At 40.8% G+C, this 22,872-nt stretch overlaps 1 protein-coding gene across 1 annotated transcript; it reads right to left on the bottom strand.

Annotated features, from left to right (window-relative positions):
* Positions 1-18,067: 18,067 nt before the first annotated feature.
* Positions 18,068-21,776, bottom strand: LOC133822141 (ATP-citrate synthase alpha chain protein 1). Its single transcript, XM_062254374.1, has 13 exons — positions 21,547-21,776; positions 21,278-21,384; positions 20,721-20,897; positions 20,440-20,601; positions 20,218-20,298; positions 19,967-20,018; positions 19,719-19,833; positions 19,557-19,638; positions 19,111-19,206; positions 18,920-19,021; positions 18,646-18,762; positions 18,430-18,546; positions 18,068-18,329 (listed from the first exon to the last, which is right to left on the bottom strand). The coding sequence occupies exons 2-13, from the start codon at positions 21,374-21,376 to the stop codon at positions 18,258-18,260; spliced, it is 1,272 nt and encodes a 423-aa protein (XP_062110358.1). The 5' UTR covers positions 21,377-21,384; positions 21,547-21,776; the 3' UTR covers positions 18,068-18,257.
* Positions 21,777-22,872: the final 1,096 nt, after the last annotated feature.

Below are 22,872 nucleotides of genomic sequence, written 5' to 3'. Positions count from 1 at the left end.
AGTGTAGGTCAAAGGCCTGCTACTTGTGTGGACCAGTGGGTCATCTTAAGAAAGATTGCCCTCAGGTAGGGAAAGAGGAACCTAGGAAGGTGGACAGCTCGGCCCCAGCTCGAGTGTTCACGTTGACACAAGCAGAAGTTGAGGCTTCTCCTTCAGTTGTTACAGGTCAGCTTCTTAGTGCTGGAACCCCTTATAATGTGTTGATTGATTTTGATGCTACACATTCCTTTGTTGCTAGTAGTATTATTGATAGATTGTGTAGACCTTGTGATTTCTATGCTGTGGGATTTGGTACTTTGTTACCCACTGGAGAGTTAGTGGTAACCTCAGAAGCATTCTTTGGCCTTGGCTAATCCAGCGAAGATCGAAGCGGTCAGGGATTAGCCAAGGCCAAAGAATGCTTCTGAGGATAGAAGTTTCCTTAAATTGGCAGGTTATTACAGGTGTTTTGTGGAAGGGTTCTCGAAGATTGCTATTGCTTTGACTGAGCTGACACGCAAGAGTCAGAAATTTGTGCTGTCAGATAAATGTGAGAACAACTTCCAGGAACTGAAGCAGAGATTGATTACAGCTCCAATTCTGAGTCTTCCGACAGATCAGGAGAAGTTTGTGATTTATTGCGATGCTTCTCATCAGGGTTTGGGATGTGTTTTGATGCAATCAGAGAAGGTAATAGCTTATGTTTCTCGTTAGTTGAAGGAGTATGAAAAGAGATATCCCACTCATGATTTAGAGTTGGCGACTGTGGTGTTTGCTTTAAAGATATGGAGGCATTATCTCAATGGAGAGAAGTGTGAGATCTATACAGATCACAAGAGTCTGAAATACTTCTTCACCCAGAAATACCTGAATATGAGGCAAAGGCGTTGGCTGGAGTTAGTTAAATATTATGATTGTGAGATTTTGTATCATCCAGGAAAAGCCAACGTGGTAGCTGATGCTTTAAGCCGGAAGGGTCCGGGACAAATTCATGGAATGAGGCTGGTAGCCAGGGAGTTAGCAGATGATATGACCAGAGCTAGTATAGAGTTGCTGGTGGGCCAGTTGGCTAACATTACGCTACAGTCTACGTTGCTGGAGAGAATTAAGGAGGGTCAGTTGAGTGATTCACAGCTAATCAAGATTAGAGAGGATGTTCTGGTTGGAGCGTCCAGAGATTATATAGTGTCTGAGATAGGCTTGTTGAGGTATAAAGGGCGAATATGTGTTCCGCTAGACACTGCATTAAGGCGAGAGATTCTGGATGAATCTCATACTACACCTTACTCTTTGCATCCAGGCACCACGAAGATGTATCCGGATGTGAGATCATTGAATTGGTGGCCAGGGATGAAGAGAGATGTAGTTGAGTATGTGGCTAAGTGCTTGACATGTCAACAGGTCAAGGATATCCCATAGTGGAAGTGGGAAGACATCACAATGGATTTTGTGGTGGGCTTACCCAGGACTGTTGGTCAGCATGATTCTATTTGGGTGATAGTAGATCGCTACACCAAATCAGCTCACTTTCTACCAGTGAGGACTACATATACAGTTGACAAGTATGCAGATCTCTATGTGAAAGAGATCGTGCGCCTCCATGGAGCACCTAGGTCGATCGTGTCAGATCGGGACCCCACTTTTACTTCCAAGTTTTGGGGGAGTTTGCAGAAAGCCATGGGGACACGGTTGAAGTTCAGTACAACTTATCATCCTCAGACAGATGGGCAGTTTGAGAGGACGATCCAGATTTTGGAAGACATGCTGAGAGCATGTGTGCTGGACTTTGGTGGATCATGGAGTAAGTATCTGTCTTTGATAGAGTTCTCCTACAACAACAGTTATCAATCTACCATTGGAGTTGCACCTTATGAGATGTTGTATGGTAGGAAGTGCAGATCTCCCATTCATTGGGATGAGACAGGTGAAAGAAGATACTTAGGTCCTGAGGCAGTTCAGAGGACCAGTGAGGCCATTAAGAAGATTAGATCCTGAATGCTCGCTTCTCAGAGTAGACAGAAGAGCTATGCAGATCCCATGCACAGGAACGTGGAGTTCCAGGTGGGAGACTATGTTTTCCTCAGAGTCTCGCCATGGAAAGGGGTGATAGGGTTTGGGAAGAAAGGCAAGTTGAGTCCTAGATTTGCAGGTCCATTTGAGATCTTGGAAAGGGTTGGTCAGGTGGCTTATAGATTGGCTTTACCTCCGGCGTTGTCTGCCGTGCATAATATGTTCCATGTATCAACTCTTCGGAGGTATGTATCTGATGTGAGCCATATTCTGAGTTATGAAGATCTGGAGCTTGAGCCAGATCTCTCCTTTGAGGAGCAGCCAGTTCAGATACTTGACAGAAAAGACAAGGTCCTCAGGAATAAGACAATACATTTGGTTAAGGTATTGTGGAGGAACAGCAAGGTCAAGGAGGCGACCTGGGAGCTGGAGTCAGTATCCCAAGCTGTTCAGGTAAATTTCAAGGACGAAATTTCAGTAAGGAGGGGATAGTTGTAATGTCCTGAATTCTCCGATGTGGTTTAATGGCGGGAATAGTAGGCCGGGAGGGCCATACTTGTTTAATTATGCCATTAATTGATAAAATGCATGTATATGTGGATTATATTATAATATGATGTTAGATGCATGCATGTGAGTCCATATTTCTAATTACAGGGGTGTGATGGTAATTTGGCCCGTTGAGGGTAAATTGTATATTTGTACACATGTCGGTGATATATGTTGAGACCACATTATGATGTGGGTTTGTTCGAGTCATTTGGCATGAGACGACCATGGTATGTTAATTAGCGGTCTGGTCATAACAGGTTTAAGTTCGAGGCTCAGGAGGAGTCTCGGGGTGATTTTAATGGTTAGAGCGTTACCGGGCATTAAAGGGTAACATGATATGAGTTATTGGTGTTTGAGGTTATTGAGAATAGCGGGAATTGGAGAGTGTTAATTATGATTAACGAGATAGGTTGGTGTTATCCAAAAAAACTGGCGTAGATGACGTGGTAAGTGATTATCGGACACGTGGCTGACACTTGGAGGAACTCTGCTAGGATATCGACCAAAAGACAAATTATAAGCAGTAGGCAGCCAAAGCTTACCTGCGACCAGCTTGGTCGCAGGTTCCGCATGCTTCATGATGTTTCTATAAAGATCTTGGTAAATCCCGAAATTGACTCCCACAATCTCCTGAGTATCCGATTATTTAGGAGAGAATATCTGTAACAAATTCATGCAATCCCCCTTGAGCCTATAAATAGAGAAAGATAGCTCAAGGATGGGACTTTTGGCTTTTGAATTATTGGAGACTAGAGTAATTCTATTTGAGATATTGTATTGTTCTTCAGAGGTGGGTGAAACTCATTGAACCCTAGTTCTTTGATCACTCCTTTTGATCTTATATCAATAACAATCTAAGTGTATGTAGGTTATTACCAGATCCTGGGGCCGAACCACTATAAAATATCGTGTTCTTATTATTTTCGTCATCACGTTCTTTTCAACGCATTCATCCACATCTAGCGTATTTTGATCCATGTAAGTTGCCCAAAATCAGGGTCAACATTCTGGTGCTTTCGTTGAGAGGTTGATATATCACCGTTGAGAAAACCAATGGCGAAAACTGCAAGGAAAACTGGACAGGCGGCCACTGCTGCACCATCAAACCTGCCTCCTCCTCCTCCTCCTGCAAGCGTGGCTGATGATGAGCCACATTTGGACTTTGAGGAGGAAGAAATGGATGACGCGAAGCTGAAGAGTACTCTCGGGGCGTTGCATGAAGAGCTGGCCAATTTGAGGGCCAGCCAGGAAAGTGCTGCCGAAATCATGGCGAGGTAGCAGCAAGAGAATGAACGGCAGCGCACAGAATTAAGTGAGAGGCAGGCGGAGATGGACCGTCGCCAGAGCGAAGCCATGGCAGCCTTGCATTTGGCTAGGAATCAGGCTGCACCTGCCTCGCAACCTGATTAACCCGCGAATGGGCCACCCCACAGAGGTCTCAATCCTAGTCCGCCTATCTAACCCTCGAGCCCACAAAGGCCCGAGCAGCCACCAGCGCCTCAGGACGATCTCCCGCTAGGGGACCCTGAGGCACAGCCACACTCCCAAGCTTGTCGCGGCAATCCCCTGCATCAGAGGCAGAATAGGACCGAGCATCAGCCTCGTAGTCCTAGACGTCGTAGGGGCGACGAGCCGAACCTTCCGAATAGAGGTCAGTATCCTCCTGGTAACAGGAGGAACTCAGAGTTAGGCTCTGCAGTCCGAGGTCCCCCACGGCATGATAATGCACGGAAACCTAACGACCAATGCAAGCCACCCTCTAACGCTCGAGACGTTTCAGCCCAGGAAGGAAATCGAGGGAATAGTCGATCCCACCATAGCCAATCAAGATTCAGAGATGGCCATGGTTATAATGAGGTCGACTCAGGAAAAAGGAATGTTGGTCGGAGGAATGAAGAAAGAGGTGGAGGCAGGAGCCAGATACCTCAAGATGACCAACCCAACAGGTGGGATGCTGGGGGGCAGCCCAAGCAAAATAACGACTTCAACCGGCTCGGAGCTAGCGAGCAGCGGAGAAGAGACGAGGATTTGAGAGATGTGCTCAATGATCGCCGTGAGCGACATGGCGAGAACATTCCCCTAGCAACAGAGGCCACAGCGATTCCTGTCGCCGTACAGGCCCAGATAGATGCCCTCAACTAGGCGGTGCAACAGCTGGTCGGGGGAAGAACATCTTACATCGATCACGATAGGAGGAAAGGCACTCCTTTCGTCTAGAGGATAGCTATGGCAGAGACTCCTAGCAAGTTTAAAATTCCTACGCTTCTGAACTTTGATGGATTCGGTGACCCGGTATCTCACGTCAATAAGTTTGAGATACAAATGGACATTCAGAAAATGTCTGAAGATGCTCGGTGCAGGATCTTCCCTGCAACACTTTCTGATGCCGCGCAGGAATGGTTTTTTAAGTTCCCTCCTGCAAGCATAGTTTCCTGGGAGATGTTCGTAAAGGAGTTTTACGGACAGTTTTAAGCAGGTCGTGTGCATCCAACCGAGGCAAACCAGCTGGTTGAAATACGCCAGTAGGATGGAGAATCGCTTAAGGACTACATCCAGCGCTTTATGCGAGCAGCCGCTGGAGCAAAAATGGTGGGGGACGAAGGCAAAATGATGGCCATAACCGCAGGGGTTAGGCGTCGCACCCCTCTCTGGAAGAGCCTTTGAAAAGATGGAGTCAGAACTAACCAGGAATTCTTGGACTGGGCTGATCATTACATCAAGCTCGAAGATGCCATTGCCGACAATGGAAAGCCTCCAGGCAAGGATAAGAAGGCTGCCGAGCCCGCCAAAGCCGCGAATGAGTCTAAACCTAACGGCAAGGGCATTGGGAACGGTAACGGCAATGGCAAGAATGGTGGAAAACGGCCTCACAATGAGCCTTCCACCTCCGACAATAAACGAGCCAAGGGTAACCGTTATGAACCTCGGTTCACTAACTACATTTCCCTAGTTGAGTCTCGGGGAGAGGTCTATCAGGCCACGAATTCCAGTGTGCCTTATAAGAAGCCTGCCCCCATTCGAAAGGACATTTCGAAAAGAGACACTACCAAGTTCTGTCGTTATCATAACGACTACGGACATGACACCAAACAATGCAACCAGCTGAAGGATGAAATCGAGTTCCTTATTAGACAAGGACACTTGAGAAGATACGTACGGGCCTCGGGAAATTCCCAACGAGAAGCTCCAGGTGGCAATGAGCAAGCGCCCACACGCCAACGCTCGCCACCTTTGCAGCCTGACCCCGTGACTGGCACACTGTTAACCATTTGTGGAGGTCCGCACCTCGCAGGAAATAGCAGAAAGGCCAGGGAACAATATGCTCGGACTCTGCGCCACGACCGGGACATCGAGATGATGACTGTGGAGGACCGCGCGCCAAAAAAGGCTCGGTCAAAAGAGGGCGAAATAACCTTCTCTGATAGCGATGCCCAACATGTCCGGTTCCCACATTCCGATCCGCTGGTCGTGGATATCCAAATGGCCAATATGATGGTGAAGAGAGTGCTGGTGGATACAGGAAGTTTGGTGAATATCCTGTATAAGTCTTCACTGGAACGCATGAAGTTGTCCATTAAGGACCTGGAGCCCTGCAACCAGACAATATACGGCTTCTCTGGTGAGGGACTCGCCCCCGCAAGATCAATCAGACTACCAATGACGACAGGTACAGCGCCTGCTACCAAGACATTACTCGCTACTTTTATAGTAGTTGATTTTCCTTCGGCGTACAATGCCGTCATTGGGAGACCTATACTGGTTGATCTACGGGCCGTCACCTCTATGTAGCACTTAGCCATGAAATTCCCGACAGACGCAGGGGTAAGACGCATATTGGGAAACCAGAGGGAGGCCAGAGAGTGCTACAACGCCTCAGTCACGAAGGCGAAAAGGGAACGTCAAAGAGCACTACCTCAGATAGGTTGCAAATGGCAATTGATACGCAAGCCTAATCCGATGATGAAGTCACCAAATAGGGTGTTGCCCAAAGTGAGGATAGAGATCTAGATCATCGCTTTGGGGATTTTGAAGAGAACGTTGGACCCGTCGAGGACCTGGAAGAGGTCCAACTCGACGAAAAAGACCCGACCAGAGTCGTAAAGGTCGGGAAAAACCTAGACTCAATTGACGAAATACGGGAGAAATCCCAACTTCGAGTTGCTACGTACCAGCAAAAGGTCGCCCGGTACTTTAACTCAAAAGTAAAAGAAAGGAAATTCAACGTCGGTGACTTGGTGCTACGACGAGTTTTCTTGAATACCTGCGACCCCACTGCTGGAGCACTCGGACCTAATTGGGAAGGACCTTACCAGATTGAAGAAGTCCTTCACCCGGGCACCTACAAACTTTCGTTCCACGTTATTGGAATGGAGAACACCTGCGCAAGTATTATCAGTGAACAATCCTTTTTAAAGGACTGGCTTGTATTAAAATTTACTTTTTACAAGTTTTGAAAAAATGGTTAGCCACGTTATATGGCTAATCGCTTATATATGTAAGATCTTTTTTTAGGATTACTCGTAAAGACATGTTTAGTCCATTTTTAATACGAGATTATAAGGGACTGTGTGCAGCCAATCATTCTTGCCAACCTTTGTAAATTTATGTTTACAAGTATTTGTTCATTACGTGTGTTGTTTTGCTGTAGTATAAGTATTACGTTTCCTACCGAGCAGAAATGTTCGAACAGGTCATGGTCAAGGCGAGTGACCCAAGACCTAAAGCTCCTCGATCACTTGGGGGGCATATAAGGTACATCGATAGCAAAGCATATCAAAAGGTATGTAAACACATGAACAAAATAAGTGAAAGCATGCTAAGGTACTTAGAGTATTTTTCAAATTTTATATTTTGTTAAATCAAACCAAAGTACTATGCTAAGTTCGGTCATACAGACAGATGTTATGGTAAATGAAAATATTATAACATTATAATGCAGTCTTTTACACCGCAAGCATCACTGCTTGGATGTAACTGTTCAAATAAAAGGAAAGTTTGCTGCCCATGCAGCAAATTCAAAAAAGATATATAGTCTTTACATCACGACCCATAGGTCGTGTAATTAAAGAAAGAAAAAAAAAGTTCAAGAAGCATTAGGAGCAGGAGGGTCTTTGTCAACATTCTGATTGGTTGTATCCTCAATGACTCCTCCTTCCTCTGCGCCAGCGATGCTTGGGGAGGCAAGGATCCTTGCTCTTTCCTCTTCTTCAGTCAATCGAGCAGTGCAGCGGGCCAGCTCAGCATTCCTGACATCTTTTGAAAGGTAGTCAAAGTTGGCGCCCTGGTTGTGTTTCCAGAAGTCATAAAAACACCGAAGCGTCGCATTCTTGTACCTTTCCATATCTTTGGCATTGGTAAGCTTCAGCTGCTCTATTTGGCTCTCAAGAACAGCTATGGCCTTGTCCTTGGCAAGAAGCTCCTCTTTGAGTCTCTTGCATTCGCGATATTGGACTCGGCTGGAATCCTGGTACTCCTCCCTCTGCTTCCTCAAGGCTGCCTTGGAAGCTTCAGCCTCCGCCATCTTTGCCACCGCAGCATCCTTCTGCTGAGTGACCACCTCCAACTCCCCAGCATGCCTGGCTTCTGCAGCCTGAAGCTCCTCAACAGCTTTCGCCTGGTTCCTCTCGATGGCCTTTGCCCGAGCCTGGTCGATGGTAGCTTGGGCACGGGTACGAGCAACAGTTGCAGTCAGCAAGGCCTGTGGATAAAAGATAAAGTTAGAGTCTGTTGCCAAGAATAAAAGACAAAGGCCAAAGAGATAAGAAATGCTTACGCTGGCCATTTCGTTTAGGGCCCTGTTCAGAATTTGGTCGACCCCCATATTCTCTGCCTCAGCCATCGCATCCTTGCAGCGGTCATACCTCACGATGTGTGCGAGGCAGTCCTTGGCTGCTCGCAAGGCGCGGTTCGAAAGTTTGGCTCCAAGAGCTTCGTTAGGCTGAGGTTGTTCTTTCGCGGCTGCAGGTGGAGGATTCGCCGCAGCAGGCGAGGTTTCCTTCTCAACAGGAACCAAAGGCTGGGCAGAAGTTTGCCCAGTTGGCACGTCCTTGGAAGGATCTTCTGTTCGACCCTTCTTGGCAGGAGGTCCTTGGCTCGATTCGCCGTTATGCCTCCTGGACGTCTTTCGCTGAACCAGAGGGACTTCTACCTCCTCCTCAGTCTAATATAAATCGAAGACGTTGGGAGTGGCCATATCTGTGTACAAATAAACATATGCCAATGATAAGATCAAGGCGGATAAAAACTCTTGATAAAACAGGAAAGAGGTCACAAAGTTTAATACCCGAGCTACAACTACTAGTCGCTATACTATTGACTCTATTAGTCACACACTCACTATCTGGCACGAAGAAGTCTGGCCCTAGATTTGGAGTATACGTAAAGTTGCCCTCCCCGTCAAACAAGTGACAGGGAATTGGCAAGCTATTTAAAAGCGAAATAACTGTACCGTTTTCATCAGAGGATTCACCCAAGTCCACAACAGATTATGTTGCCTTTTGTTTCCCCTTGCCTTGAGGTGCAGAAGGCCTTTCTGCGGAAGGATTGCCAGTGGGTTCCCTGATTGTAACCCCCGTTGGCCTCCTTCGTGGAGGGGACGCAAGGGATTGCTACTCAGGATCCCCCTCGGCAGTGGCATCTGCTACCACAGGTCCTCTTGCTTCATGGCGAGAAGCCAGGAGGCTGGATAGCCTCAGATTTTCATCAGTGACCAGGGACTTGACGCTTTTTTCTGCGTCTGTCATCCTGGCCAGTGCGGTGGACCTCAACACCATGTCTGGTGTTGGGGTAGGACATAACCATGGTCCTGAAAGACAAAGTGTACTTTAAGAAAAATGAAGGAAAATTCGCTGATGAAAAGTATCGACCAGTAGAAACAGCACTTACCTCCTCGAGCGAAGGCCAGATTGTTAGTGGTCATGTCCGGCGTAAAGAAGTACTCCTTGCTATACTGCCCCACGTTGGATATATGTGTGGTGTCACTCAGGAACGTCCGGCTCGTCTCCTGGTGACAAAGATGGAAGAAGCCCGTCCCGTACTGTTGGGGGTTGGACTTGAGGTCGAAGAGATAATTGACCTCATGGGGGGTAGGTTCTGGCCATTTTCTAAGTTTGTACAGGATATAGAGTGCGGCCAGCATTCTATATCCATTTGGAGTAATTTGGAAGGGGGCGACACCAAAATAATTGGCCACCCCGTGATAAAAAGGATGTAGAGGGAGGATAGCCCCCGCCTCTATATGATACCTAGACCAAGCACTGTAAACACCTCCGGGAAGGTTATCCCTTTGATCTGCGGCTGGAATTTTGAGATTAACCCCTGTAAGAGGATACTTCCTGCGGTAGTTGGCAAGCATCCGAGGAGTCACTTGGCTGGTCGAGGAGAGATACCACTCGACATCAGGAAGGTTTTGATGACGAGGGCGGTTTCTGACTTGGATATTAGGGTCAGGGGCGGCATTTTCTCGACCACTGGTCGAAGGAACCCTAGCCTGTGAATCAGGCTGGGCAGGAGAGTTTGAGCTATTTTCGGAGTCAGGTCTTTTCTTGCCTAAAGACTTAGAACGGGCCATTTGAGGGGGTGATGGATGAGGTCTAGGAGAGGATCGTGAAAAAGGGATCTCGTGAACTCTGTCGGTCGGTTGTTCTTCGCCTTCGAGCAGCTGGGCAAGAAGATCATCGTCGATGGGTCGTTCACCTCCCCACAAATCTGGCATTAAAGTCTGCAAACAGAATAATGGGGAGGTGAGGATAGAGAATTTTTGAAAGTTTTTAGAATGACGCTGGTCGAGTATAAAAGTTGGGCTTTTATACAGCATCATTCTAACAAAAAGTTAAAATTTTCCACACGAACAGTTTGAGAAACAGATCAAAGGGTGAAAGCAAAAAGTTTTTCATAAAAGCTTTTTCAACTCCCCTTAGGGCGGGAAAAACCTATTTTTTCGGCTGGCCTAAAAATCGAACTTTTACTTCGGTTTTACGTCCTAAAAAGTATGATCTCAACTATCAAACTATCTCGTAACTTTTTTCACCCACAAGACATTCTACTGACAAGCATCTCAACCCAGAAGTAGATAAACTCAACAATCAACATACAGAAACATGCATTACAAAAATATAAAACATAAAGGTTCCAAGACTTACCAGGAATATGGTCTTGGAGGTTAGTAAGGGTTGTCAGAGATCAGGGAACTCTCGAGCTGAGTCTTGAGAACGCAGAAGTTCGGTCTCCAGAAGAAAATGGAAGCTCTAGTTTTAGGGTTTCTTGAAAGAGTAATGGCGTGCGTAAAAAGAAAAAGAGAACTTCGGAGATGTTATATATAAGTTTTGTCTGTGGCATTAAAAGGGATTAATCATCAGCTTCTCCTTTTTCGAAGTATGGGGGAACGAGATAGTCGTCGAATTATTACTGGGGAAGCGAAAAGTCATGATTAGACAAGAGTAGGTTGCTTTTTCCAAGAACACACGAAGGGTTCTGACACGTATGGCGGGGTCACCGAAGGATTGTTTCCTCAAAAGTTTATTTATTGCTCGTAATAAATAAACTTGGGGGGCAAATGTTATCCAAAAAATTGGCGTAGATGACGTGGCAAGTGATTCTCGGACACGTGGCTGACACTTGGAGGAACTTTGCTAGGATATCAACCAAAAGACAAATTATAAGCAGTAGGTAGCCGAAGCTTACCTGCGACCAGCTTGGTCGCAAGTTCCGCATGCTTCATGATGTTTCTATAAAGATCTTGGTAAATCCCGAAATTGACTCCCATAATCTCCTGAGTATCCGATTATTTAGGAGAGAATATCTGTAACAAATTCATGAAATCCCCCTTGAGCCTATAAATAGAGAAAGATAGCTCAAGGAGGGGACTTTTGGCTTTTGAATTATTGGAGACTAGAGTAATTCTATTTGAGATATTGTATTGTTCTTCAGAGGTGGGTGAAACTCATTGAACCCTAGTTCTTTGATCACTCCTTTTGATCTTATATCAATAACAATCTAAGTGGACGTAGGTTATTACCAGATCCTGGGGCCGAACCACTATAAAATATCGTGTTCTTATTATTTTCGTCATCACGTTCTTTTCAACGCATTCATCCACATCAAGTGTATTTTGACTCCATGTCAGTTGCCCAAAAGCAGGGTCAACAGTTGGGAAGGACAAATATGCCCTTGGGATGACTTTAGAAACCTTAAATGACCTAGGGGCATTTAGGTCATTTGGGTTGGATTTATATGAGACTTTAGTTGGCTGTAGAAAAACAGAACAAAAATAGAGCCCTCACTTCTCCTTCCTGTACACCATTTTCTCTAATTTCTCCTTTGGAGTTTTTGAGCTCAAATTGAGGAATCAAGGAGCTGAGTTCATAGGGTTGGTTCATCCATTGAAGGAGGTTTAATCTCAAGTTTGAGGTGAGTTTCAACCATTAGTTTTCTGGTTTTACTCTGTTTTGATGTTAGTTTTCAGCTTGTGATCTTGTTGTGGATAGTTGGAATTGATGGAAGTTTTGGTTGGGGTTTTACTTGGGTTTTGATGAGGGAGTGTTATAGATCAATTTTAGGGGTTGTATTGGAGGTTTGAGTGGTGTTTAAGCTTGGTTTGAAAGGTTGGTTCCAAGGGAAGTCGTAAGGGAAGAAAAAAAGGGATTTTGGTTGAACTGGAGGTTGGGCCGCGGCCCTTGAAGAGTGCTGAAGTTGGCCGCCTCTGTTTGAGGGGCAGGCCGCGGCATGGCCAAGGAGGGCCGCGGCCCTTATTGGCTTTTTTTGGCCAGAAATGGCTTTTTGGCTCGGGGATGCTAGCCTTAGGCCTCGGGGTCGATCCTACTACCCGGTTTAGTAGTGTTTGATGTCTCGGAGGCTAGGTTTGGGTTAGGGAACCCTTTATTGTTCATTTTATTGATGGAATCCCATAATTGGTTATGACCAGGTAAACGCTAAATGACCAAAAAGGTTGATCGTTCTCAAGGGTCGTTCTTTTATTCATTCTAGCTCGAACCAGAGGTAAGAAAACTGCACCTGTAACGCTCCAACTCCAGGGACCGTTAGGGTGTGCCTTGTAAACATTGCTAAACTCGCTAATCGATTCATTTGGCCAAAATCGTGTAACTAAGTATAATTAGAGGTTTAGGGATTAAAAATCTTGGTTAAGATGTAACGTTTCATTAGAACGTTTAATATATATGCTGGGATCCCAAAATTATAATTTCAGAGTCTATTACAAGAAAATATTTACAACAGGTCGTTCTATGCGGCAAAACAGGGTTTAACCCTAGTTCCTTCTCAACCTCGGCCATGGTGGACGAGCAGCTGCATATGTACACGTCATCACCTAAGCTCTCCAACTCAAGGATGGTTCAGCTTTCTTTTGCCTTTACCTGCACCAGATAGCACCCGTGAGTCGAAGCCCAGCAAGAAAACACAATATAACATGATATAATATCAACAGTGATTGTATTAATTATTCAGGACCAATAGTCCAAGCAAATAGGTGACTATCGCGAAAGTCACACAAAAGTGGGGACTACACCCTTTAGCCATGTGATGATGGGATCACCAGGGCTTAATAGATATCAAAAGTCACCAATATGGGGACAACACCCTTTAGCCATGTGACGATAGGATCACCAAGGCTTAACAAATAAGTGAGCATCTCACTAGCTTTAACAGGATAGGTGCATGGTGATTAGTCACCAACATAATCTTCCACCTGACTCTAGAGTCATAACTATGGAACAGCGTTCCCTAGCCATGTGACAAACAGTCACCGGGCCATATGCCCTGGCTCTGAATAACTAGTCCCAGACTAGCCAAGCACTTATAATTTCATCGACCTTAGGGTCGATCCAGCGTTAATACCCCATATGAGTCATTCCTGTTGATATCGATTAGATCTAATCTTCATTTGGCTCGGCGTTCGTGACGCTATGCCACTTCTGACTCTTAGGTCAGTAAAACACGACCAGTGTTCAACTCATTGTGAACTTGACTAATAAATCACAGCTTCACAGATGGATCTAACACCATTGCCGAATCTGACTAATAAGTCAGTGCCATACACAAGTAAGCCATGCCACCAAACATATATCACATGTTCAATATCCATAAACAAGGTATTCATCATGCTTACTTAACAGGTACTAGTACAATTAGGACCATGCACGAACACAGAGGCTCAAGCTCTGAACGATATCATACTCAGTATATAAAGCATGTCCTAATCACATGTTTCTCGTGCATCATATGCATTATATTTAACAATCCAACATGCACCAATGATAGCCATGCATGTCACGTTTAATAATCAACCAACATGCATCAAGAATAGCCATGCATGTCACATATACACAGGGTTCAGTTTTCTTACCTCAGATTCGAGCAAGAACTAATATAAGAACGACCCTTGAGAACGATCAACCTTTAAGCCCTTAGCGGTCACCTAGTCATAACCAAATATGGAACACCATCAATAAAATGATCAACATAGGTTTCCAAACCAATATCTAGCCTCCAAGACATCAATCCAAACTAATCCAAGTAGTAGGAACACTCCCGAGGCCTATAGCTAAGTTCCCGAGGTCAAAACGAGCAAACGGGGTGAAAATAGGGCAAGGGCTGCGGCCCTGGCACCTTGGGCTGCAGCCCCCAGAATTTTCTGAGCCAAGGGACGTGGCGCCCCTCATCAAGGCCCGCGGCACCCAGCAGGTTCACTTCCTCCACCTGCTTCTTCAAGCAAGGCCGCGGCCCCCAACCCTGGGCCATTCCCAAACTCGATTTTAACACTCCAAAGCCTCCAAAATCATACCTAAACATTCCCCAATCATCAAATCAAAGTTCCCAAGCTTCCCAATACTCCAAAACCCTCAAAACCCAAGGTTCAAACCAACCAAAAACTCAACAATTCACAAAGTCCAATTATAAGCTTAAAAACTTTAGAAACTCAAAACTTCAAACTTAGATTACCTTTGATTGGGTTGTTTTCCGTCAAATCCTTCGGTTAAGAAGCTTCTAATCTTTCCTAGGATCGCTATGCCTCGACCCTCACTTGATTCCGACTCCTAGAACTCGAAATTCCTTTAAGAAAGCTTCGAACGGTAAAATAGGTTATCGGGAAGGGAGAGAGAGATTTTCTAACGTACATTCTTATCTGACAAGCTACTTCAAGCTTAAGTAACCTCAAATAAAACCTAAGGCTCGGGGTCCCGAAAACACCCCCGGGGACATTATAGTCAAAACTTCCAGAATTCCATCCTGATCTCAAATACTCCCAATTTATCATCAAATAAACATTTCTATTACCCCAAACTTGACCCCGTTATGACAAAACCGCTAACTCATAATCTAGGATCATGATAACTCTACAAAATAGAGTTATTTTACCACTTTGTATGTGTTAATTGTTGCTTAGTTCTTGAGTTCTTAATTGATTTATTAAGTTTTTAAGTAATTTTGAATTTATTAGGTTTATTTTAATTTTATAGATTTTTGTGTATTTTTATTGTTATATTATTGTAAAATGTTATGGCTTAATTATTTAAAATTAATATTGTTAAGTTAGGAGTAAAAAGATGCAATTTTGAGCTTAAAAATTTAAGTAAATTAAATTTTAATTAATATTTTCATTGAACTTTTGTTGTATATTTCATTATTAAAAATATTTAGTTTTAATTTAATTTATGTTTGTTTTATAGGGAATTTTTTTGTATGTTATTTGCTCTTGAAAAGCAAGAAGAATGGTAAAAAAAATGGCATTTCTGTAAAGGAAAAGCAAGGAAAGTGGCATTTTTCTACAACCCAGAAGCTTCAGGCCCAAGCCTCTGCCGTGGCCCACATGCTCTCCACGCCAGCTGTCACTCCACCAGCCCTTCACAAACCAAGTTGCCTCCTGCCACCTCACGCATCACACCCAATCTCCCAGCCGCATGCTCCTCAGCATATATCACAAGCACCCAGCCGAAGCAGCTCCTGAAGACCTCTCCACGCCACTTCAGGTGCAGCCCAATAGGCCCAGCTCCAATTCATCATTCAGCAGCTTTCCAAGTGCTGCCTCCCTTCACTCACCAACGTGGGCCTGCTCCCTGGCCCAATCTTCAAGGCCCAACAGCCTGCTCCTATTTCAGCCAGCCGAACCCACCTTGCCACAACCACAAAAATACCAAAAAAGAATCAAGTTTTTATTCCCAATGTTTTTTTCTTTTCACTCAAATATCAATTCACTATTCCCTATTTTTCTCACCTAAATAAACATTCCTAATTCTTTTTTTTTTTTACCCTAGCTTTTCACTAATCTTTTACCCAACCAAACATTTCATCTTTCCAATACTCTTACACTTACTCTATTTATCCTACCACTTCCCAACACAATTAAATTAATCAATTTATTTATTTTAATTTGATTAATTTAATCTCCATATTTTGCCTATAAATAGAGTCTTGTAAGACCATTTGGGGAGCTCTTCTTCTTCATCTTTTTTTCAACCTCTTCTACACTCCATATTTCTCTCTTCTTTTCACTATTTTCTATCTACCATTTTCATCTTTTGAAGAGTATGTCAAGTATGTTATTTTGTAATTTTTATCTAGTTATGAGCTTCTAATCTTTTTCAAAGATTATTAAGATGATGATGAAGCAAAATGTAACTAGATAGTATTTTTTTTTTGTATGTTGATTTCCCATTTGTACAACATTGTTTATGGATTTTTCTATCAAAGATATGCATTTTTCATCTATTATTGAGTGTTAAAGCATATTACACTTAGTTTTTCATTATGCAAAAATATGATATTCTTTGATTAAATGTTTTTCATTAAATTGTTCACATCTAATTCTTAGAGCATAAGCATCATACTTTGCCTAAACATAATCTCTTTGATTTCTTGTAGTTTCATTAGGTTGTAACACAACTAATGCTTAGAAATTATATCTTATATAAGTGAAGAAAAATCCTACATTTTTTAAAGAGTAACTTGTGCTTGAATAGAAAATATATTTTGAAAAAATATATAGTGTGATTTATTTCAACTATATCAAAACTTGGGAATCAATATACTTATAAATACTATTGAACTTGCATTTTGTGGATTTTAAAATCTTAATAATCTTATTTTACATATCTCATTTGAAAATCATTTTTATCATTAATATTTTTATTACTTGTCTTTTATTTTTCTAAAACAAAATCTCATCAAATATTTGGAACTAGGTTAGAATATTCTTGCTTTGTTTGAAATAGTTTCTTTTGATGTTAGTCAACTCCCATGGGTTCGACCTCGTACTTACATGAACATTATATTCCGAAACGATTCGTGCACTTGCGAGTTTAAATAGCATTTTGTTATATATTTTGTTATAGCATTTAGTCCATGGTATCATTTTGTTCTATTTTGCAAAACATGAGGTCTGAAATGCCATTTAACAAAACATAAGGATCGATTGATCAAGTATTCGGGCAAAACACAGGAGCCAAATTGGTGTTTTTCCTCTTTTTCTATACACATGTCCTTCACTTATTTCTTGGGTGTTATTATTTTATTATATATTCTCTGTTTCTTCACGACATGTGTACTATTCATTCATGTTTGGATCGGATCAAGTTTCCTTTCATCGTTCATCCAAGTAGCATATGCCTATTATTTGTTCAAAATTAAAAATTAATGATTATTTGGTTGAGAATAATGAAATGGAATGTAATAGGAAAAAAAACTATTTTTTATTTTATTCTTATATTGGGTTATAATTTAAAATATTAAAATAGTAGGTAATTATTTGGTACCTTATATTTTTGTAAAGTATTATATTGGTACCCTGTATTTATAATAATGCTCATTTAATATTTTGTATTTTGAAATCGTACATATTTAATACCCTAGGTACCAAAAACTCAAATTTAATTAATAAAATGTTACCAATTTAATTACTTAATTACATATAACTAATGACAATTTTGTCATATTGATAAAGTCTTATTTATCAAATCTGAATCTAGAGTACCAAATGAATAAATTCTCATATTAAAATGTCATTCTAATCTAACCGAACGATTTTTCTACTATTTTGGTAGAATGTTATATCATTAAAATTGAAAGGAAAAATATAGAATAATTAGTAAAAATAGACCATTCTTTTTAAGTTTGGTAGTTTGTCAATTTATACTAGTTTAATATTTAAAAGGTTCTTAAGAAAAAGTCACTTCGCAAAATAATATGTATTTTTTTTGTAAAATAATCTCTAAATAAGGTGGTGAGAATTAACAAGGTATCAATGATTTTTCACAGGAATCTGAGTGCATCAGTGTGTCTGAAGGCTAATTTGAAAAAAAAATTGGAAAACTAGATTATTGAGCAAAATGGCTATAAAAAATGTTTTTGTGCCAAATACCCAAAAATCCTATTTATTCTTTTGAAAATGCCATATTTTGAATAACAAACCACAGTAGATTCAAAATTTTGGATATACAAATATCTCTTCACAACTATCCCAGGCCACAAAAGATGGATTTGGGGTGAAAAGGTATTTTCAAATTGAAATGGCAAGTACTCATGAACAATCAATAACATTAACCCAGAAATGAATTCCCACTTAAAAATCTTTATTATCGTGAAACAGATACATCGACACAAAGATTTAAGAAACTAGTACCTTGCCAGAAAAAGGGGATGAGATAAAACCAAAAAGTAGTGGGACTAATACATAGGGAAGAAGACAGATCTTAGGAATTAGAAACTTATGCAGCAGCAGTGATGCACTGAATTGCCTCTTTGCATATGCCAGTCATCGTTGCTTCGGGCCCGTAGACCTAAAAGACAACACAAAGAAAGAACAGATTTCAGAGAAGTGTACTTGTGAATGTTATAAAAGGTTTCAGAATTGAGATTAGAAAATAATATTAGTAGTACCTCAATAGGAATGCCAATTTCGTCTCCAAGTGCCCGCATTTTCGCAAGGCCTCTCTGGTAATTGGGACCTCCTCTTCTCACGTAAATGTGCATCCTTGCTGCTTTAAGTTTTGATTCCTGAGTAATTGCAGCAGCACCACCACATTAATCGTATTTTATTTACAAGGTGGGGAGAGGAACTGACTGAATATTAGATTTGAACCCGAATAAGCTCACCTTCTCTTTCAAGGCTCGGATTATGCCATTAAATGTGGCAGCAACATCAGTAAAGTTGGCTATTCCACCTCCAACAACCAGGGCTCTCTTGCGGCCATCAGGGTCAGCTGTGGCACACTGTAGACAAAGAATTGGATTGTTATTGAGGCTAAAGGAATGCAAACATGTAAAGATCATTTGAGGTCATGTGTATGCATGACTCCTACAAGGCCCGCATTGAAGAAACAGGCATTCTGGTTGAAGAACATAATGAGAAAGAGGAGGAAGATCTTACATCAATGACAACCCTTGCGTACTGCAATACCTCCTCCTCGTTGGGTGCTCCACTGTATTCAGCATAGTTTCCAAGTTCATCAGCATAGCCAAGATCACCAACCTGAACAAAGAATGACAATTAATTCATCACAGATTAATGGGAAGGAGTCAGGCTAATTTAGGTAAACTTCTTAGACCCATAAGTGGTACCGTGTCTGCGTATATGACACTTGCACCTCCTCCAGCTACCATAGTCCAGATTCTCCCCTTAGGATTCAGAACTGTGAATTTCAATGATGCGCTAGTCTGAAATTCAAAGAAAATAAACTTAATTATTCAATCCTTGCTGATTGGTTAGCTAGACACTTAAGGACAAGAGTGAGTTTATATCATTAACAACAGCTCTTTCTCCAAAATTTATAGAATCCAAAAAAGGAACAGATATTTCAAAATTTCTAATTATTTTCCATATTAACACTGTTGGAGCAATTGACTTTTTGAGCCAGATATCAAAGTTAAGAGATTTGGAAAGCAATAATATATAGGTTTCCTCCTTGAGAGTATGCCAAATGAAAATTGAAATCTAACAGCTAAATTCTCTTGTAATAGGTCATTATTCAATAGATTCGTAATCAGATAAAGACTTCTGTCTGTACCTTTTCGTCTAACCCATGGATAAAGCTTTCAGTAGGACTCATGACTCTTCCAAATGGCATTGGAAATTCAATGTTGCCCCACCTGCAATAATGGAATCATTTCAGGTAGACTGCATTGAATAGTTTTATTTAAAAACAACATAATAAAGAAATGAGTTGTACTTCTTGAAATTCTTGAAAGCAGCAGTGTCATCCAATTCGCCTCTCATATCCAAAGGATATGGCTTTCCATCAACAAGTGCAAAAGGATTCATCTCTAGGAAAGTGAAGTCCAAATCTGTCACGCGCGGATAAAAGAAGTTAACCTCAAATATAAAAAAGTTGATTAATTTGCAATGAATAGTCTAATGCACCAAAGAATTATCAACGACATTTTCTTATTTGAAGGATTGTCAAAGGCATTTACAAACCTTGAAATAGAGCAAAAACAGCTTTAATGAACTCCTCAATTTCAGCTTTGATCTGGATTCAAAATCAAAACTCTATGTCAACAAATTTATGAAAAGGAATAGATTTCTCCATAGTATAATAGTTTGTAACATCTTGGACAAAATAAGAAGGATGTTGAACTTTGAAGCTCCTACAAAGTTAAATATTTGATTTTCACAAACCATGTAGAAAAGAGAAACAGTCTATTACATAATCAAGTACTAAAAATTACCTCCAATGGAAGGGTTGCAACTAGTGGAGCACATACTTCAGACGTAAAAGTTGCTCCAGTTGGAACAAATATAGTTTTGACCTGTATAAAGAATAGAGCTTGTAAACTTGAAGTTCCAAGGTACAATAATAGAAAGAGACCTAAGCAAATGCAATTCATAATAAACTATAAAGGATAAGCTTCTTCATAAAAACAAACGATAATATATACTCCCAAACTTACCTTATCCCAGTTCTCCTCGATATCAATTCCTCCACACTCGGAAAAGCTAATGCTGGATCCAAGTCGATCTGAGACAATATTAATGTAAAACTCCTCATTGTGAGGGATGAAGGGTTCAACAATGAATGTTGTAATGGGTCCTTTGCATCCACCCATCTCGACCTACAACACGAAAATGGAACAAGCAAATTAAAAATTTAGGCAGCTGAATGGATCCAAAACTTTGTACAGTACAAAGATAGCATATCAAACAGTGAAGCAAAGGAAAAAAAAATATTTACCTCCTTGCCAAGTCGTTCCTTGACAAAAGCAGCAACTTGAGCATAATCAAGATTCAAAGCAACCAAACCACTTTTCCCACGCTTTCCAAATAACATGTCAGGCTTTACAACCAGTTTGGAAGATGAAAGCCAAGTCTCCTTGTTTGCCAACTCATTGAAATCAGTTGATTCGTTAATCTGTGACATTACACAAAACAAACTCACCACTTATTGGCCTGCAAATATATCTCGCCTAACCAATAGCAGCCTATAACCTAATCAGAGAAGCTACCTAGCTAATCACGAAAGACCAATCCAAAAGATTGACACTTCCACAATTTAAAACATCGAATAAAAATTTTACACTCTAATTTTTAATATGTATGATCATGCGAGAGCACCTTAATCTCAAATCACAACAAAGAATCACTTGATAAGCTCAAATTCGACCATTAAAGCATAGATCAGAAACTATCTGATTGCATTGAATAAAAGTGAGTTTAGCAGTGCCTTAATGTGGAAGATCTGGAGCAAAATTGTGAAAAAGATTCATAATAACCGAGAAACAAAATACCAACCTGAGCGGATTTGATCGGCAAATCGCGGCCAGAGATCCTCTTGAAGTGTTCCTTCAGCAATCTCTTGGAATCGTACTCTCTGATCTTCTTGCGAGCCATTTATAAACCTGAAAACCATCACACCAGACCGAAAATGTAAATCTCATTTCAGATCCAAACCGAACGCAGTATAACCATTACTGATATCAACAATTTAAAACTCAAACGAGCCGAAATCTGATCCAGACAAAAAACCAAAACAAAAGTACCGATTGAAAAATGCAAATTACCAGATGGATAGAGAGAGTGGCTCCAAAGATTTGGTTTAGTTTTGTCTGAGAGGAGGTAGATAGAAAAAACACCACAACTGAATCTCTGAAACCGTTGCCCGTTCACTCTCCGTATTTATAAGAAGAGAAATCAATTGTCTTATTTTTTTATAATAATTATAAAAATAATTTAAAGGAGGTGTTTGTTGAAGTTTGTGTGGGAAAAATGGACAAATATGAAATATATTCTTAAGCGGGACAGAAACTCGTTAGCACACATGTGGTACCTACCTAACCACCACCATCTTGGACCAAACGCTTCAACTGCAACTCTTTTTAGCTAGCTTGTTTGGTGCGAAGATCGATTCGCTACTTCGCGCTCTACACTCATTCCGTGCGCCAGCGGCCACCATCACCATTCATTTGTCTTACTTTGACTTTGATCTTATTGTTTTATATAATATATATATATATATAAAAAAGGTCTTTGCTCCTCTTGTCCAAAAAGGGTACCTTAGTTGCTTATCTTACAAAATTGAATGAAAATTTATAATTTTTTTTGGTTATTTGGTGGTGGGTCAAAGTATGAGAACTGCCGGTATAATAATATTATATTCGATGAAAATTAGGGGTAACAAAAATTAAGTGTTAAGGATTTAGGCGAAGTGTTCATATAGCCTAACTATTTTATTGACTTTTTATTTTTAATAGGATCATAACAAAAAATTCTAAATCAAATTAAATGAGTTAGAATTTTTTTTTTCTCGTAGTCCTCATGACAAGGTAATTACTAGTGCACTTTGTTGTGTTTTCATAATTATAATTTTTTTATTAAGACGATATACATTGCAGTTATAACAAGTATATCACTAGATTTTAAGAAATTTTGACTTATTTAAGATACTCAAAATAAAGTTTAATAAATTTGTTGTACGCGTGTTTTTACACATTGCATTTATAACAAGTATTTCGCTAGTTTTTACGAAATTTCAACTTATTTAGGATGTCCAAAATAAAGTTTAATAAATTTGTTGCACGCATATTTTTTTGTTTTTTTGTTTTATATATCTTTATATATTATATATTTGAGTTTAATGAAAAATTGTTTTTTCCATTAGATTTAACTATTTTTTTATTATATTCTACCTATTAGTTTTATAGTCATCTAAGATAAATAAATTAAAAAAAACATAATAAAGTAATATAAATAAGATAAATAAATTGAAAAATAAAATAAAAAAATTTATCATTACATAATTTTAAATTTCATATTAAAGTATTGAAATTACACTATCAATTATGTTTTTAAAACTATGTGCTTAAATTTTTTTTTTCTTTTATTAATTA

This window comes from Humulus lupulus, chromosome 3, assembly GCF_963169125.1.
Source record: "Humulus lupulus chromosome 3, drHumLupu1.1, whole genome shotgun sequence".
Lineage (NCBI taxonomy): Eukaryota > Viridiplantae > Streptophyta > Magnoliopsida > Rosales > Cannabaceae > Humulus > Humulus lupulus.
Note: the sequence above shows the minus strand (reverse complement) of the source record. Positions and strands in the feature narration are given on the sequence as shown.